At 37.4% G+C, this 19,874-nt stretch overlaps 1 protein-coding gene across 4 annotated transcripts in view; it reads left to right on the top strand.

The window, feature by feature from the left end:
• The window catches only part of NFATC3 (nuclear factor of activated T cells 3), a 63,900-nt gene that overhangs the window by 28,156 nt on the left and 15,870 nt on the right, over positions 1 to 19,874 (top strand). For 3 of the 4 annotated variants that reach the window (XM_027646703.1, XM_027646700.1, XM_027646702.1), the window contains exons 4-9: positions 11,182 to 11,381; positions 12,045 to 12,217; positions 12,968 to 13,108; positions 13,924 to 13,979; positions 14,618 to 14,744; positions 16,574 to 17,620. In XM_027646703.1, coding sequence (XP_027502504.1) covers positions 11,182 to 11,381; positions 12,045 to 12,217; positions 12,968 to 13,108; positions 13,924 to 13,979; positions 14,618 to 14,744; positions 16,574 to 17,620 — 1,744 coding nt within the window. The remainder of the gene's footprint in view (positions 1 to 11,181; positions 11,382 to 12,044; positions 12,218 to 12,967; positions 13,109 to 13,923; positions 13,980 to 14,617; positions 14,745 to 16,573; positions 17,621 to 19,874) is intronic. The other variant, XM_027646701.1, reaches the window with a different exon arrangement.

Here is a 19,874-nt window from a genome sequence, read left to right as displayed (position 1 = left end):
AATGTGAGTAAATAGAATAGAATATTTCAATTGGAACAGATCTACAGCGGTTGTCAAGTCCAGCTGCCACATCTTTGGGTGCCGGAAGGCCTGTGTGCTTTTGCTTTTTACACAATTTTTGGTTTGCTTTTGAAAAAAATAAATTTTATAGAAAGCTGGAGTATTGAATTTCCAAACTGTGAAACCTCTGTAGTTCTACATGTGCAGTTGATGTATTATTTAAAATAAAGATTTTTAAGATAGTACATAGCTTCAAGCCATTAATCTATTAGTGCATGTCATTAGTCTATTACTAATACTGTACCATACCTGTTGCTAGGACACTAAGCTGCTGACAAATTTGGCATCATCTGTTGTGAGTACATTTAATCAGCTTATTTCCAAATGGGAGGAAATCAAGTAAGTGGAGCATCATGCTTTGCTTTGTATGTCTCTCAACTTTAAGAAAACAAATTCTGTAATGACAATCTCTTGCTTTCTAATGCAAAATGTTCTAACTAGCAGATATCTTTAATTTTAATCTCTGCTTTCTTGGGAGTATGTTCCAGTGAATTCATGTCATCTGGAACAGTTTCTTTTACCTTGGTAGAGAATCTGCATGATAAGGCTGACAGTTTTCACGGGGAAGGAATAAGTAATTTAGCAGAATGGTTTGCAAGGAGAAAGGTGGCATGTTGAACTTTTGTCATCCGAATTATGTGGAAATTTTGTAGTGCATTGCCAGGAGACATAGCCTCTGAGCACTGTCTACATTTACCATTCTAATTCATAGGTTAGAGTAGGAACTTAACGCATCTACAAAGCCTTTTAAACAAGTAGCTGTCACATTTCATACAACTCTAAGTGAAAAATCAGCATTGCTTGAATTTCCCACCCTTCCCCCACATCAAATTGTACATAAATAATGTTTACACTTAAAATTTGCTAGAATGAGCTTTTACTTTTACCTAAACGGGTTAAGGTTCTTCATGAGACTTCACTTGGATAATGCCTATTATCAAAACCAGAAAAGCCTTTTAGAGCAAGTGGCACATGATAAAGATCTCTCAGGGATAGTTTGGGGGTTTTTCACTTTTATATCTTAGCTTCCTGATCTAAAATGAATTTTTATTTTTTGAACAAGAAAACTAGTTTTATATATTGTGTTCCTGCTACTCATGTCAATTTCTGCCATTTTCTGAGTTGAAGTATTTTAAATTTAATGATAGCTTCTGGTAGTAAGTTCTGTAAGCTGTGTTGTGCACGCCAAGAAATATTTCCATTTTTATCTTTTGACCCCTTGCTAGGGAAGGTGGTGATCTACATGGCAGTCATCTTGCTAACCATATAATGTGATGTACTCAGGGACTGTTGAGCTCACAGCTACTTGTTAGCGCCGTTCTGTGTGCGAGGAGTATCTGTCCTGTGGCCATTCAACTGTGGGAGTCAGTTAGAGACAGGGGTAATTGGTTCTAAAATAGATGGTGTATCTGTAACGGACACTATATAGAATCCACTTATAGCCCATGTATGCAAGATAAACTTGGAGCAGTGGTAGCTATTAAGAATTTGCCTGTACCAGAAGTGTCTTTTTACTGTACTGTGAAAGGTTTAAGGATTCATCAGTTCCTCTGCCATAAGCAAAATTATTTCTGTAGCTGGTTCACAGTAACAGAGGAGGGGAAGCATCATGTAATCCATATGGACAACTCAGCAGTACTACAGCTGAACAAAAGTGTAAGATCAAAACTGAAAGAAATACTAAATCTAAGCTAGTTTGTTTGGATGGCTGTGCACTGCTGGTCGATGACAAGGAAACAGTCATCTGCTGTGTGAGGGATTCAGTGTCAACTCTGTTTAAAGTGATTGCAGAGCTTGAAGTAATGACTGAAGAGCTGCAGTGAAAGAGAAACTAAACTAATTGAGCTGAAAAACTACTTTGAAAATTCTGAAACAGGTATGTTTCTCAAAAAACCTGTCAAACTCCGCCTGATTTCTGGTGGAAGAAACTATAAGCAACAAGAGAGGATGTAATTCAGCAATGTCAGAGATGATAACAATAAATTAACAAAAGGACTGTCTAAATGAGTGTATGTTTCCTGGCCTGTAATTCTGTGGCTGTCACCTTTTCCCAGGTGTTCTGTGGGGCCAATGCATGTAACTACTTGACTATCAGGTATAATATCAGAATTCTCTCTTTTCTCTATGCCAAATAAATAGCACACTTTTTCAGTGTTTTGTGACCCTTCCCATTCTTCCTGGCTTTCACTCTTTAATTTTCATTTTTGTCTTGAATTTACTCCTATTTTGTCCATAATCAGAAGGCAGGCTGTATCCCAGCTGTAGTTGCCTACTGTCATTTGGTGACAGCAAACTGCCAATAAATACAGAAGGCAGAAGATAAGTATCAGTCTGTGTGAACTATGTAATGGGCTACATTGGGAAAAACGTTGACCTTTGGATGAGATTCTAAAAATACATATCTTTCAAGAACAATTTGATGACTATTTAGGCATCTTCTGCTTCAGAATCTCATTCTCGAGGAGAAAAGACAACGCAGAAAGAGTCACATCTTGTCGATGCCACCTAAGGAGTCCTTCTGCTGTGCCTTTTGCAACCGCTCTTGTCTATCTCGTGTTGCCCTTTTTAGCCACCAGCGTGCTTGTAGCAAATGTGGGTAGAGCCCTTCCCAAATCTTCATTGGCAAAGCCTGGCCATGACGCTTCAGAATCACCAAAATAGATAGCAAAAGCCATATTGATGCATCTGCTATGTTTGAATGCTCAATCTAGAAAATGCAGTAATTGGTATGAAAAACAGTAAAAATGACACACTGGATGACAGTCATCTGCTTTTTGTATCATATGTTTACTAATTTTTTTTTCTAAATTAAAACCAATTTGTGGGGTTTCTTTTACAGCTTATGTGGGAATAACCTATTTCTGTCCCAGAAATGCTTGTCCAAAAACTGTTCATAGCATAATTAGCATTTGGAGTTGGTATTCCAGGAATAGCAGTCTTTCCCCACCCCTGGCCCTCCACCTGTTTGGTAAAGGTTTTTTGTTTTGTTTTTTTGTTTTTTTTCTTTTCCGAGAGTGTGGTAGGGCAAAGTGCAGATGGACAGTGTGATGACCAGTTACATGTGATTGGCAATTCTGCACTGTGTAAAGTTGGACTATTAGTCTAACACTATTTTAGCTATTAAATTATATCCTTTTTTGCATTGCGTAGAACTAGACAGGAACAAGCTAAAATACTCTTCAGAAATGCCTGAAGTCAGTATTTAAAACGCTTTCAATCCTGTCTGCAAGCAGTGAGTGTGTAGAAGTGTGAGATTTCAGAAATAGAAATCCAAGTTTTTCTACCTTGAAGAATGGTCTGTACATTGTGTAAACACGTGGTACCATGACCAGTAATGCACTGATATTTGCAATTTCTTGTTTGCTTTAGTCCTTTGCAGGACCTGTTTGTTTTTGTGATGACCTTTAAAATGTTTTTAGATGGATTTGTGCCCCTACCTAATAGTTTAATAAAGTTTATTCCTTTTATCTCTCACTATTTTTTTTTACAGTCACAAAGGTCTGTACTATTTTAAAATCTTCAAGTCAGTCAACTCAATAAGTTTATTTAGCAAAAGACAAAGATACTTTTTTTGATGTACTTTTCCTTCTCAGTTGATGGAAAGGTACATCAAATAATCAGGTGATAGAAAATAGTACTGTGCTTCAGGAAGGGGAAGTAGATGTTTTGGTTTCACATACTTATATTTAAAATCAGACTTTTTGTAACATTATAACCTTTGCAGAATCAGAATGAAATAATAAAATTAATTCCCATGAGCTGGTAAGACTTTTCTGAGCCAGTGGTTGAGATATTGCCTAATAAATCTGAATGGAGTTTTCTTCCATGAATTTCTGCAGTCTCTTTGAAACAGTCCATTGAAGATTATGAGTCTGCACTCATTGCACCCCTGCAAGGCTACAAGAGATGACTGTGGTCAGTCTGATTTTCAGTAGCTTCTCTGAGCTCTGATTTCTTCATTTTATGTATATGGTTTGCTTCAAGTTTTTTTAAATGCAGCTGTTGATAAATTCATGATAAATTGTACTACTGATGTTAGTCATTGTGTCTTTTGTTTCAAATTATGTTCGTCTTTATGCTCTTGAATCCTTGTCATCCCTTGCTTTTATTCCCAAGTAATTGCTGATAGATGTGCTGTTCAGCTTGGCAGACAGCCCTTCAGCTTTTAAACCCAACAATCTTCACAGTTCTTTAGGGAAGTCACTGCACACCACTCAAAAGTGAAATCCTTGTGGAAAAATATCTGTAAAAAAAATATTTGGTTCTTCAAAGCCTCTCTGGTATTGCTGTCCAAAAAACTCCAGGCTTGTGGGTTGCATCTCCCCTGTCTAAAGGGAGCAAACCATTTAGAAGGCATGGTTTGCTTTTTTTTTTCTTTAAGTTTTAAAAAGAAATAAAATAATATTTTACTTTCAAAGTGGACCGAAATTCAAGCAGTAAAGTTTCTTTTCCTTTAGGATTGTTTATGTTTCATGGTGAATTATACCATATCTTTGCTCGGACAGTCTTCCAAAGTAAAAGGAAAAAATACCTAATTCAAGAGAACAGATTTATTTTTCTTTTCACCCTTTAGAATAGGGCCTCCATTCTTCTCTTTTGTCCTCCTTACCTTGAGACTTTGGGGATTGTTCTAAGGAATACAGAAGTCACTGAAGTGCATCCAGCTGCTGTGAGAATATCAAGGAGGAAATAACTAGTTACAACATGCTTTTCATATCAAGGTGTTGAAAAGCCTAGGAAATCTCCATCTGAAATAAATGTTTAGTAAGTGCTTGTAGTTCTTAACACAGCTCTGTGTTTCCTTCCCTGTTCATGTTTGAACTGAGGATTTTTATGTAGTTACTGGTGCATTTGGTGAAGGTAGATTGTTAACTCTGGTAAACGAAAGACTTGATTATCCCAAACTTTACCCCTGACATGCCTTGTATTTCAAGACTATGCCCTATTTTAGGGAGGCCTATTTGTATGTAAAAGCTTTCTTTCTAATCAGCCTAGTTTACCAATCCAGTAATGCCATAAGCAGTGAATTAATTACACAAAGAGGAAGGAGCACTAAAGTGTTGATTAAATCTTCATCTTCAATTAGCAAGCAAGAAAAGCCACATAAAAGATAAAACTTTTGAGTAGGAAACCTCAGTAAAAGTTTGATTAAGCATGGCATTTTCCTAATATATGCTGGAAAGTTTTGCAGGAAAATTGATTTAAAAATACAATCAAATAGGTTTTGACACTGTCTGAATGTTATTGGTATCACAGTATTGCTTGATTGCTGAGCATAAAACTTAGCTATTGAAATTATTTTTACCCTACCACCACCCCTTCCCAGTTCCATGTTTTCCCTTCAATTCTAAGACTGAAAGTGTAGGCATATGAAACCCTGGCATCAGTTCTGGATTCAGTGACACTATTAGGTGTTTGGCTTTTTGTAAATAAACTGAGGATGCTTCAATTCAGAAAAACAGACTATTTCCAAGTATACCACTGTTGTCTGGTAAGTATCTGGTTACTGTGAAATATATATTTTCTGTTGAATATTTTTCTCAAGTTTTGTTTCATGTCTTATGAAATTACATCTTCTGGATAAATAGCTTTTACACCTGAATAGAGATTGGTGATACTTGGCCTGCAACAATAAATGAAAAACATGGTCAGAACCTTCTTAATTAAAAAAAAAAGATGGGGTGAAGAGGTAGCACTTTCAAGTATTAGAGACTATAAAGAGTCTTCTTACAAGTTTTTCATGTGTTGCAAGGTTTCCTTTAGATAGGAGTATGGAACCAATGACATGTGTGCCAAATATGGTCCCAGTATAATCTCTGTGTAATTTGGAAAAGTGCTAACTTATTTTTTCCAGGTCGATGCCTCTTAATTAATGTGATCTCTCTGCTTTCCTCAGCAAGGAAAAGATTCTCACCTCTGCCACAAAATTCCAAGTTTAAATGCTGCTGTCTTCAGTGATCAAATCAATGTGTATACTATCTAGTGTTACACATTTTAAAAAGATTTTCCATGTGTGCATTAAGAACGTAGGAATGTTTTTGCCATTTAAAGTACAACTTCGGGATGATCCAAAAGTTCTCTCATTAACTGACCATCTTTGTAGTTCCTGGGTAAAAGCTATAAACTCGGTATAGCCATGCCTGGGTTTCCTGTGTGCAGTGTAGTAATACGGCTGGAAGCGCTTTGGCACGAAGCCCTTCTGGCTTATCCTGTAGTGACCTTCAGTCTTTAGCCTTCCTGCTTTAGTTTAACTTACGCAGGCACTGACCTTTGCTATGGAAACGATATAGAAACACAAAAACAACTTGGCTGAGTTTCCTCAGCAGAGCAGTGGGTGGTGGATCAGGATTCTGTTACAGAGCAGGGTTTCTAGAGGTCAGTAGTGACACTGTGCAGTAACTTACTAGTTGTTACAGCATACTGCTGCTCCTGGGAAAGTGGTTTATCTTTTTTTTAAAGTGAAATTAGTAACTTTTGTTTGTAGTGAACAGGTCTGGGACTGCATGTTAATGGAGTAAATGCTGGAAGGTGTACCTGAAAGTCTGCCTAGGGCTCGAGCAGTAGTTCAAGTTCCTGTCCATCTGTAAGTGACCCGTGACTGAATCCGGGGCATGCTGGTATTGTAGTGACTTACTGTAACACATCTTCATCGTAGTGATTCTACAGCACTTGCCAGGAGGTTGTAAAATGCTTTTATTGAAATACCTATAGTCTGTACAAAGACACTGTGCTCTTATTTGTGTGTATTGTGTGTTCTTTTCTAAGGTGAAATAAAGGTTCGGAAAACATGTCTTCATTATGTATTTGAACAAAGCATAGTGTATGTTCTTTCAAGTTAATTATGTAGGTATTTTCATTGAAAAACAATTAGGAATTTTGTTCTACTGACTGTTTGGGCTGTTTAAGATATAGAATTGTGCATAAAGCAGACAAGGTAATAACCCTACTATCAGTGAAATTAAGAACAATCAACATTTTTTTGAATGAGGACAAAATTGTATATAAAAGGAATGCATTTTAAATTCCAAAATATGTAATTTTTCCTGATTTGAAGTTGACTTGGGGTAGTAAGTCTTCTTTATTATTCACAAGACAGGTATTGCATCAATAATGGCAATTCAGGCTCCAAATATGATTTTTCTTTTGGAGGAGAGATGACACCATTCCTAGGAGACAGAAGGTAGTTCAGATCCTATGATGATTCAGTCTCCAGTGGGGGGACCAAGTGTGGTGGGCAGAAAGTTCTGCTTTACTCATTTTGTACAGGTTTTGCACAGGAAGAGACATCCAAGGCTTGCTCTCACCAGGATTAGCCATAGAATGGATTTCAGAACACTTCGATACCCTTCAGCAAACTGCTGAATTCACCTGTAGTTAGATATAGTGGGGGAACTTCCAGGTGCATTAACAGAGTAATCCAGCATTGTCTTCTCTTCTCAGGAGTGGTGTGACATGGGCTGTCTTTAATTCTGTTGTGCTACACAGCGTGTTGGTTTCACTATGGCCTTGGAGTAATTATGTAATAGACACTACATGGGATGTGCAGGGCATCCTCTCCATGAGCCAGCAGATCATTTCCTACTGAAACTTTGGCTCATTGGCCCCCACAGACTCTTATCTTTGATTACAGATGCTGTAAATCTTTGATTTACTTTTGCAGAATCCATGGCATGCGTGGAGTTGTCAGCTTGCTTATTACACAAAATTTTACGGGAAAATGTTAACTCTAAAGCACAAATTTGTATAATAAAGGTTGAGGGGTTTTTATCCACATGTTTTTGACAGTCTCTCTAGCTCCCTGAGTTTCACTAGCACATCAGGTTGTCTCAGTAGCATCCATAGCCAATTAGGCTTACTGGCTTTTTGCTGTAAGTAGGGCTGTTGGGAACACGAGGACATTGTGCAGCCTATTCATTGCTTGCTTAAGGCTGGGATATGTTTCCCTTTCATGTGGCACTGTTACTGAAATCAGGCCCTGAATTATACTCTCTGCTGTGGGAAATAGGGGTTGTTCTCTTCTTCCCCACCCCTAGCTTATTTAGTTGCCACATGTATTGCACACATTGTTTATATTTGTGGCTTTACAATGTTTTTTCTCTTTATTTTAAACCTTGAATAAATGCAATAAATTATCAACAATGCAAAATATACATTTTTGAAGTCTCTGCTACCTTGCCAATGTGTTACGACTCTCTACCTAACCATGTTTATGTATATTCCAATACCTTTAAGAGGACATCATTGCAGATCCTTTATAGCAATTTATTTGAGACAAAGCTATAATGGAAGAATCTGATTGACCTAGTTCAGGGGAGGCCTTTTTGGCTTTCTATTTGTTTTGGGACTGGTTTGCACTAACATGGCTTTTAAGTATATATGAAATTTTCAGGGGTTTGTCCTGATGTTATTACAGATAATTTTTGGGGTGCCATATTTATATGCTTCAGAATTATAAAATGCATCGATTTCTTCTAAATTACTATACAAGTGTATTCTGTTGCATTACGGTATTTTCCTTGTAGTCTTCTTGGGGCATCTTGTTTTTCATTTAATTTAATATATAAAGCAGAAGAAAATTGACTGAAGGTGATAGTGTGTGGGTCTTGTGGGGTTTTTACTTCTTCTGAAACTGTAGTAAAATAGTTTCAAATGTCTACTTTGATACAGAGGTGTACTGCCATGCTGTATGACTCAAGCACACAAGCTGGTATCACAAGAGCATCCTACAGCAAATGCACGTGGTAACCTATTGATATATAACTAATCTGTGTTGTAGTGGGAATTTTGTGTCGGACTTGCCTTTCCCAGAACATGCTTTGCATAAACCAGGCTCTGTATTCCATAATGGGATTTCAGGGTGAGCACAGAGGGTCAAGAATCACGGAGGGAAAACTAGTGTTAGACAGGGCTTTGAGCAACTCAAATGTATATGGCCATAGAGTCTCTCAGGCAATAACAGTGCAACTGCTGGCACAGGGAATGTTTCACTTCCCTAAATTAAACTCCTGCTCTGTGTAGGCTTCTGTAGAAGATGTTTTCTCCATGGACTGTAGACAGAACAACTTAGTTTTAGAAGTATCCCTAACACCCCTCCTTATCTCTCATATCACCAGTATCTGTAGAACTGCTGTGTACAGACCATTGTTTGGGAAGGGGAAAATAGCCTTAATTGGAAATTAGCTTTGTCACAGTGACCGCATTTGGAACTTAGTCAAAATTTTGAATAGGTCTGGCTTGTAATTTTTATAATTCCCAGTATTAGAGTGAACACACTAACGTCACATCTAGGCTGGACTCCATTGTGTTAAGATTTAATTTTAACTCTGAGGAAAATGGATGATGGAGTCACAGTGTTGAGAACTTGTGAAAGATGGCTGCTGTAAATGCTAAACTAATACATGTCCTAAAATAATTCAGACTAATAGAAAATATTAAGATATTCATTTGATATTCAACAAAAAAATCTTTTGGAAAGACATTGGAGTCCTGCATCAAGTATAAAACGGAACTTGTGCATATGCATTTCATTGATGTAACAGTCTCTGTGATCCACTCTCATCACAACACTGAGAGGAAAGTTCCTTGTGGTCCAGTTGTGTTCCTGTAGTCACAGATGAATGGAGAGAAACCTGTCAGTACACTGATGGCCACAGGAGATTCTTTATATCTACTGCAACATTTATAAGTGCTTGTTTATCACATTTATTTACATAGGAAGCAACTCTGATAATCTAGACTGCCTCCACTCAGTGTCAGAAGGGTTATTTTGGTTTGGTTTGTTGGGTTTTTAGCTAGATTTAACAGTGTTTGTACTGAGAAGTCCAGGGAGAACAAAAAGATGTTACATATTTGACAAAGACTTTCCAGATTTCTGCTGGAAACCAAATTTCTGTTTTTGATTGAGAAAGCTCTAATAAAAGTGATAGGTCTGGTAGGTGCTGTTGAAGCCATAACTTGAATATATAAAGCAGGCATTCATTTGGTCCATAAAACTTCCTGCCAGGAGTAGTGTATCAGCAGTGGGGCTTCTGATTGCTGATGTGGGTGTGCTTTGGGCTGTTGGACTGCTGACTACTGGCGTTAAATTACTCTTCTGAGTAGGTTAAATTGACATGTTTTGTTTGGTTTTTAAGTGTTAGTTCTGTAAAGAGCTTGGATAATATTGTTGTGTGACCAAATAACTCTCCCTAGAGACAAAAATATTGACATGACAAAACCACGTTTAAAGAATGACTGTCTGGGTTTGAACATAAGTTGATGTCAAAGTCAATGAAACGTAAATTTGCTCCAGTGCAGTTTAGAAATTATATAACTTGCAGCATGCATCAATCTGCCAATTGTAGGAAGGTGAAGTAAAATGGATTTATAAGAAACATTTTATAGGCTTCAGTTTTAAAATTGCAGTGTCTAAAGGAAACTTTGGTATTACTATTGGCTACACTCATTTTCTTAAATCTCCTGGATAGTATTACCATTGTACTATCGTAAAATGAGCTTTTTCTTTTGGAGTCAATTTATTATTTTTTCTGATGTTTCAATGTGTTGTGCCTAGAATTACTGCTGTTAGCTCAAGCAACAGGTGGTTTTATGATAACTGAACGTATTGGTGGCTAGATGTGTATTTAAGAAAAGGAAAGATGTATGAATCAACATTTGCAAAATTTGGGAGGTTTTAAATATTTTCTTTACCAGAAATACACCACACATGATTTTCCAGCTATTAATTACATTTTCTCAGTCTAACATGATACATTTGCATTCACGAAACCTCTTATGTTTAGTAAAAGTTGCTATTCCAATTTCATAGTAGAAAAACTAAAATATTTTAGTATTTCTGGAATCTAGGTGGTCTTTAGTAAAATTGATAATTAGACTTTGATTAAAAACCATATCAGAAACAGACCTATAACATAACATAGCTTTGATGCTGAAATTCTGTAGATAGAGCAATTCTCTTTGAAAGATTTTAAAATAGTAACAATGGTATTTTAATATCCATTTGTTCTGGTAATTGTTGCCAGTACTTGTCTTCGGGGACAGATGCCTGTACTCAGTTTTCTGATTGCTGAAGAATTGCACACACAGATGCAGCAGAAGCCAACTAATGTGTTTTTCCATCAGCTCCTCGGCTACAGTGAAAAGCCCGTGAACCTCCAAATGTTCATCGGGACAGCGGACGATCGGTACCTGCGGCCTCACGCCTTCTACCAGGTGCACCGGATCACTGGGAAAACAGTTGCGACAGCCAGTCAAGAGATAATCATTGCCAGCACCAAAGTTTTGGAAATTCCACTTCTTCCCGAAAATAATATGTCAGCCAGGTACACCACTCCATAAATCAGCTGTTTGGTTGCTATGTGTCTTTTTTTTTTTTCTTCATTTGTACAAAGGTGAAAGAAAAGTCATGTAGGAAAATATATTTTCCACAAATGTGGATCATGATTAAGATAGACACATCTCTTAAAACATACCAGTGTTTAGGTAGTCAGAAGTAAAGGAGTAGAGAGGCAGGGAAGCTCTCGTGCATACGTGTTAATTGACTGAGGTAATTGTGTCTCATATGAATAACTGACCGCTGTGTGGAATGGGAGCTGGGATTTTGTCATTCCCTAGTCCTTCCTAAGGCAGAACTAAATATAGGTCTCTTGCTCTTTGTAAATGATGTTTACTATATTAAATAACTTACTTGGAAGGTTAGACAACGTGCAATATCAAATAATCTTTTAAAGGTTCAAAAAAGCAGCAGCTAGACATTTACAAGACAAAATGTTTCAACAGAGTACTTGCTGTCATTTTCACACTAACAGTTCGTTTAATCTCAGACATCTAAAATAACACTTAAAATAACATAACATGGGGAAAAAAATAAAACATGCTTCAGTCTTTAACAAAAGAAAGGCTTACAGTCTATATTTTGTCAATAGTTTGATTCATTTTCTTCCATTTCTCTTCTGCTCCATCTGTCCATCCTCTCCATCCCATAGTATCGATTGTGCTGGTATTTTGAAGCTTCGCAATTCGGACATAGAGCTCCGTAAAGGAGAGACAGATATTGGAAGGAAGAACACCAGAGTGCGACTTGTGTTCCGTGTTCACATCCCACAGCCTAGTGGAAAAGTCTTATCTCTGCAGACTGCTTCCATCCCTGTTGAATGCTGTAAGATTGCTTTAGCTATACATAATTTATACTCATGTTTTCTGCATGTGTCAGTAGTATTGTCATTCTGAGAATATTTATTGCCAGAATTATATATAACAAGTGTGAAAAGCATTGTGTGTAAAAGCTCAATTATCAAAAGTTGAGGTATCTTAAATAAAGACAGTTCTTGCCAAGTGGTAGCCTGAAGATTTAGGGTAAAAAATACCTTATAGTGCAGTCACATAGCAGCTTCAGTAGTTCCTTTGTATGAGAAGGGGCAGCTGATTCATCTCAGAGAAAATGTTCGTTCCAGGTAGAACTAATACTGTTTCATTTACAAGGGTCTATACCGTTACTTGTCTTTATAAAGTATCATCTAGTGAACAGATGAACTTCTGGAGAGTTCATTTGTTAAATGCTAGCACTAAAGAATCAAGACATGACCTCAAACAATCTCAGTTTCTCCTAGAATTCATTTTGTCTAGAAAATACTAAAATAATTTTTAAACTAGTATTCCTAAACTAAGAATTTCATTTGCTGTAAAAATAGAAACTGTTGAGATTCATGGCTTTTTGGTGTTTCTTTTCTGTAATGATGCAATTTAAACATAATTTTTAAACAAAGATAAATCATACACAGATATGAATTGTGTATGTAAATAAATGTCATTTTAGTTTCACCCCTGATTCTTCAAGTTAGAATCACAAAATAAATGTCATTATGATTAAAACTATGCATAATAATTTTTTTCTTAATATTTTTTAAAGCTCAGCGGTCTGCTCAAGAGCTTCCTCAGATTGAGAAGTACAGCATCAATAGTTGCTCAGTAAATGGAGGTCATGAAATGGTGGTGACAGGATCCAATTTTCTTGCAGAATCCAAAATTATATTTTTTGAAAAAGGACAAGGTAAATACTGTCTTGCTGTTTTTTTTCTTGAAACCAAAACCACTATCTGAGTTTGATTTTAAGAAGTAATGATGTTTTAAAAAGAAAAAAAAGTCCTGAATAGTAATCTGAAACTTCATTTGGGCACTGATCGATGTGCTTGAACAGCTTTGATAGAAATGCTGCTGCTGCTTTCCTGCTACCCTGTACAAACCCCAGTGAGAGAGAGTCGAGTGCTCAGTTAAGGATATGGGTAATGCCAGGTCAGAGCAGAAAGAGGTTCCCCAGGTGATTTAATTCCCTCCCAATGCAGACAACTTGCCCAGCAAGTGAACTACAGGGTCTGTGGGTTCAGGGAAAGGTGTTTGTGGTAAATGTATATAACCTGTGCGTCGGGGCACAAAGGTGTGGCTTATGTTATCTCTTGCATGGTGACTTAGCCCCTAAGTCATCAGCATGTTTGAATAACCACAAGTGTTAGAAGCAATTTAACTACCTTTCAAAAAGGTTTTTAGAAAAATAGGGTAAAAAGCACTCTGTACACTTAACAATACCCACTGCCTCCTTTGGAATTCAATCTACTGTATGGAATCTACTGGGTTAAAATGCAGAATCCTGCACAACAGTCAGCTTACAATGGTTGTAGTATTGAGACTCGTAAAGCATCTCTATACTTTACACTTTTTTTACAATATATATCTGCTGCTTATACGGCCTCTTTATGACTGAAAAGAAATCCAGTTTTATAATAAGTATTTAAGTATTTTTAAGATTAATTATTTAAGTGCATTAGAAAATACTTTTTACTTGATTTATTTCTAAATTTTTCTCAACAGATGGACGACCTCAGTGGGAGGTAGAAGGGAAAATAATTAGGGAAAAGTGTCAAGGGGTGAGAAATAACTTTTCTTACTTTAGAAAGCTTATTTTTATTCAATGAGAAAATACACATTTTTATTGTTGCTCTGAAATTTAGACTTCATTTAGTAAAGTAAGTAGATCACTGGCTAATTCAGACAGACAATGGGAGACTTCTAAATTGGCTTAACACTGTAAAGCAGCCATTAAGATGACGCTTTGAAGGAACTGGAAATAGCATGCTTTTTGTGAAAGCAACGAAAAAGGAATTTGAAAACTGAAAAAAGGAAACTTAAGATAATTTTACGAAGATGACAAATTATTTCCAGTGCATTAAAATTTTTCTTAAAAGCTTAATGATCCAAAGTGCAATTCTTTGACTGCTAGAGGTTTTTTATGCTCTGGCAGATAAACAAAGCATCCTTTAGATGATGTGTCTATTTAATTAAAGCATTTATCTTCAGAGCACTTGCATTTAAAAGAAAAAAGTCTCCAAATAAAAATTTGCTTATAGTACTGTTTTATTATGTAATGTGCATTAACTTGAAGTTTGACAATTTCAAAATATTAGGGTGCTTTAATTTTGCAATAAGTGTTTTAGATTTTCTGTAATTAATAGCAGTTTCATTTGCATTTGATACGTAAAACTTTTTTGTTTCGACTTTCCTGTAGGCAAACATCGTACTTGAAGTTCCTCCATACCATAACAAAACCATTACAGCTGCAGTTCAAGTGCAGTTTTATCTCTGCAATGGCAAGAGGAAAAAAAGTCAGTCTCAACGTTTTACTTATACACCAGGTATTAAATGAAAAACACAGAAGCTGTATTTTATTTTACTTTTAAAGTAGGCATTTGAAAGAAACTCAGACAGTTGTGTCCCTTTGATAGGTACATAAGTTAGCTTTGAATTGGCTATAAAAGAGCTTCTAAAGGTTGTCTAATTAAAAAGCTGAAATAGAGAGTAATAAGCTCCAGTACTTTGATTACAGCCAGGTATTTCTTCATTACATTTTCTAGAGAATTAATTTTTGCATTCTACTTTTCTTTGAGAATGATGATGAATCTCAGAAGCTGCTTTTTAAATAACCCTGGTGATGACATGGAGAATAGTGAGATCATAGAAGAACAGGTTTATGGGGGTTTTTTCTCTTTTAAAATGTCAAAAAAAACCCCTCAGGTTTAGATACAAGGAAGATCAAAATATTTTTTCCCCCACCCTGGACACATTGCAGCTTACTGAGAGAAAATAGTTTGTAACTTAGCCAGAAGTGAAAACGGAACATGTTAACTGTAAGTGTAGTTAAAACATCTTAATCCCTCCTATTTGGATGTGGAAGTGGTTGCTATGAGACATGCAATGCCTGCTTCTTTGCCTGCCACTTTCTTTTCCTTTAAGAACTGCGCACCCATTTAGAGCAGTCAGAACTCCCAGGGAACCAGTGATGGTGGGGACTCTTAAGCACTGCTTGGAGCACTTGAAGCCAGATATCTGAAGGAGTCTTTAAAGTCGGATATGGATATTAATATAAACTTCTTGAAGCCAATGTATATGCTGACAAACCCAACTTCCATTAGTTTACACAATTTAAAATAAGTTGTGCTCACTTGTTGTGCTCTAAAATTACCTTCATACCTTCATGTGTTATGTAGGCAGTATTACTTTAGGTGTCTGGTACACCTAATTGTTACCAGATTTCTGGTAATTTTCAACTATTTTTAAGAATATCAGCTCCTAAGATAGTTACACATCTTAAACTATGTTTTTGTTTGAGAAATCTGTATTTAAAGTATTTAAATGGTGGAATGAAGTAATGACACATTACCTAAATAAGAAGCAATTTTAATCGTAACTGCAGCTGTTATTACACAAACACTTTAAAATCCATTTTATCTATGTATGTGTAACAGTTCATTAACTGCAATATTTAGTTAACTGTGTTTTATAAAGTAGTAATTGAGCTGTTAAGTGTTAACATTTTTCTACTACTTGTACTTAAGATCAGTATCTTTTCATGAGACTATCAATAGTTAAAAAAACCCAAGCCTATAACTGAAAGTGTGTAATTTTGTAACTCTGTATTATAAGAACAGTTGTTGCCATCATTGAAGTTGAGGCATGTGCTGAAAGAGCTGCTGTAATTGAAACAACGTGCACTACTCAAACTAGTTTCTGTATTGCTGAAGTTCAGCTGTCATAGTGATCAGAGGCGAAGGAAAGCTTGAAGGCTGCTAAAAATTTCCTTCATGTTTTGCCAGTGCCTGATACTGAACTCACATCTGCCTGTTTTCAGTGGTGCCCAGCAGCAGCCCCCTGGCAATGAGTGCATCCTTTATATGTACTGGACTTTCTCTAACTGGGTTGCAAATGTCTTTAAATACATACATTTCTTAGGAGGGTGTGTTAGAAGGGAAGATAACTACCTTTGAATACGTGCTAGGAGAGTTGTTCTGGCTTCTCTGGGTTAATATAGCAGGCATGAAGTCAAAGATGATGAAAGCAGAGCAAAAGAAGGGAGATTGCAGCAACGACACTAACAATGCTATTGTGGTTTCTAAACAGCAATTGGTGTGTATTTATCCCAGGATACAGATGGGTCGGAATTGTGAAACTGTTTTACTTTTTCTAGTTATAATGAAGCAAGAGCACAGAGATGAGGTGGATCTGTCTGCTGTTCCATCTCTGGCCCTTCCACACACAAGCAACGTCCAGGGCCTGCATTCGATCCGAACTCAGCTGCCTTCACCAGAGCAAGGGCACCCACATGACAATTTGCTGTCTACGTCACCCAGGAGCCTTGTGTGTCCTGTTCAAGCACCGTATACAGCAATGGTGACCTCGGCAGTGTCCCACCTGCCACACATGCAAGGTAGAAACCTTAGTCCAAGTGAAGAGTGTCATGTTTTGCCTCCTGCTGTGGTTCAGTCTTTTCAGGTAACATCAGCACCTTCTGTGAGGCCTTCTTACCCGCCTATGCAGTCTAATAACGTGTACAATGGACAGTCTGGTCTTCCTATGAACTCTGCCTCCAGCCAAGGATTTGACGCTATTTCATTTCCTCAAGACACAGCTGTACCTCATTTGATAAATCTCGGCTGCCAAGCTCTACCACCAGTGCAGTTTCATTCTTCAAATCCAGGTTCTGTGTCAACATCAAGTACAGCAGGGCACCCACTGGCACATCCAGCTCATTCAGGAGAGTCATCTGCTCACCTGCCATCAATGGGATACCACTGCCCAAGCACTGGGCAGAGCTCCATCCCTTCTGCAATGGGTCTCTCCCTTGGGCAGTCTTCTCCCCAGCTGCAGCAAGTCCCATACCATTCTACAAATCCAGCATCCGCTTCATCCCCGTCCCCGACAGCTTCCCACCCATTGGTCCACTCGCCGCTGTCTGGACCTTCCTCCCCGCAGCTACAGCCTCTGCCTTACCAGTCTCCGAGCTCGGGACCCACCTCCTCCCCCCCACCCACTAGTCACTCAGGCCAGCACTCCCCCCAGGCCCCCAGCCCTGCCCTGGGTGCTCTCAGCGCTGTGTCACCCCTCGGGCACCACTCTGTGTGCGACTCATCTCCGTTTGCACCCGATGGGGCAGCTATTAACATTAAACCCGAACCTGAGGATCGAGAGCTGAATTTTCAAACCATAGGACTACAAGACATCACACTAGATGATGGTAAGTGGGTATAATATCTTAATACTGGGATATAATCTACATGAAACTGCAAAGTGTGTGTGTGAGGGTTGTATGGTTTAGAATGCACTCCTCTTCACGGAAGGAAATTTGTATCATCACAATGGAGCCATATATTTGTGTCCAAAGCAACAACTTATTTAAAACTAATTATATCAGCTGTAAATTTGTAGTTATACAGTTCAAGTGTTTTAGTCTAATTTGCCCATAGAATTTGGTTTTGTCATAAAACAAGGCTCGAGGATTAACTCCTACACATTGACACCTTATATTCAAGGGACTGATTTGAAGCCTTTTCGGGTTGTCTCATTGGTATGTTTCAGTGAAAGTCAAAATATCTAAGTTGCATAGATGTAGTTTGGATTCTTGTTTCTCAGAGTTGTCCCAGTTTTGAAGGGCAGGCTAGTGTTTTGAAAATCTCTCACATGCATTTTGGCACTCTCTTAGTCTCCTCACAGGCGTTCTGTAGATAACACTGCCATCATTCAGCACCTCTGCTCACTGTGGCTGTTTTGCTTTCTCCACGCTGGCTACCTTTTTGAGAAATTCAGTTGTTGAACATGAACAGAACAAGGACGTTTCAGTGCTAAAGGCAGGCTGTGAAAGTCTGTACTTTAAATACTTGGAAAGTGTCACTTACAAAACTTGTCCAACCAAGTGAAAAAAGAAGAAATATCCAGTTGCAAACATCAGACTATTGGAGGTGTTAATGCAAAGCGATTTACAGAACATGTCACGCTAATAAGACTGGAAGAACAGAGGGCCTGGCCTTAAATGACATGTAAAATGTGTTTGGTATTGATGAAGGGAATCTCACTAGTGTATCTTTTCTCCAATAGCCTTTACTGTTGTAGCTTGGGGTTTTGTTAACCATCCCTAGTAATTACTTAATTACATCAGCAGTAGTATAAAGATTTAAGTGCGGGCCATCTGTTAAATACGCATGTCAGTCCCAGCTCCTTGCATAAATGCAGCCTTGCTATTGTTACCTCCTGACAGTAGTAACAAAATTTAGTAGGAAATGCCTTCAAAGACAGGGCACAGTTGGAAGAAAATGAGAGAAACCAATATACTTGGGCTTTCATTTCAGGGGCCACCTTAATTAAACAAAGCTCTCTTTTTAGAAACACTGTTTATCAATCAACTTAACTTTATTTAGAAAAGAAGAAAGAGACTGACTCTATCAAGGACTTGCTGAGGAGAGGAGAGCAAGGCTTTGCAAAACAATATGCAGCAAAAAAAGTAGCATTTTCTACTTCTGTATAGAGGAGTGAGAAAGAAATCTAGTGTTTCAGGACATGTCAGGTTAGAACCTACTTTTTTCTCATCCTTCCTCCCTCCACACCCACAAACAAAAGATGTAGAAATAAATAAAATACAACAAAATACTGTAGTTAGACTGTTCACAGTGTAAGCAGAAGTGTTTAGCATTTATGAGCATCTTGGCAGTTTGTTTATACTTGTTCAGAAATTAAAATGGATGCACAGTAAAAAGAAAGCCTTTTTTTTTACCCTACATCACAAATATTAGTTGCTTTTAGAAACTATTTCCATGGCTTAACAGACTGACATTACTGAGTTGTTTCTGTGCTGGCAAAGACATTGAAGCACAGGAAAAGCTGTAATAGCCACACTTCAAGCATGGCCACTTGTTAATTGTTTAGAAAAATATAATCAATGTACATGTGAGTCAAATGGCCACAGCTTTAATAATTTCTTTTTTAAATAATGATTTCTGAAAACTGGTGATTAAACAAGACTCTTCCTATATGGAAAATTGAACATGGATTTAAATGCTAAATAGCACTTGGCAGCAGCGATAGGTTTGCAAGCAGAGATTCCCTGCCTTTCCCTTCCATGCCCTTGCCATGCCTGGGGGTTGGGCTTGGGGCTTTTTTTCATTTTCAATCAGCAAATACAAATCAGATGTCTGGTCTGAAACCTGCTGTTCCAAAAGTCTTAAAGAGCTGCTCAGTTCTCTCAACATGAGTGAATGCTTCCTCTGCTTAATCAGCTTAAAGTGAAAAAAAACCAACAACATGTTTAGACAAGAACAGTTTTTTAATAACATATCTAATGTATTATTCTGGTTTTAAAATTAATTTAAATATTTTTCTTTCGTGTCTATTTGAATTTTAGTTTCTGTACAAATAGAACCAGGCACAAATGGCAAATAGGTTTTTCTGCAATAATGTTATAACAATTAAAGAAAAACATCCAAACATAATTACATACA

Source organism: Corapipo altera, unplaced genomic scaffold (genome assembly GCF_003945725.1).
Source record: "Corapipo altera isolate COAL_440 unplaced genomic scaffold, ASM394572v1 62, whole genome shotgun sequence".
NCBI classification, from domain to species: Eukaryota; Metazoa; Chordata; class Aves; order Passeriformes; family Pipridae; genus Corapipo; species Corapipo altera.
Note: the sequence above shows the minus strand (reverse complement) of the source record. Positions and strands in the feature narration are given on the sequence as shown.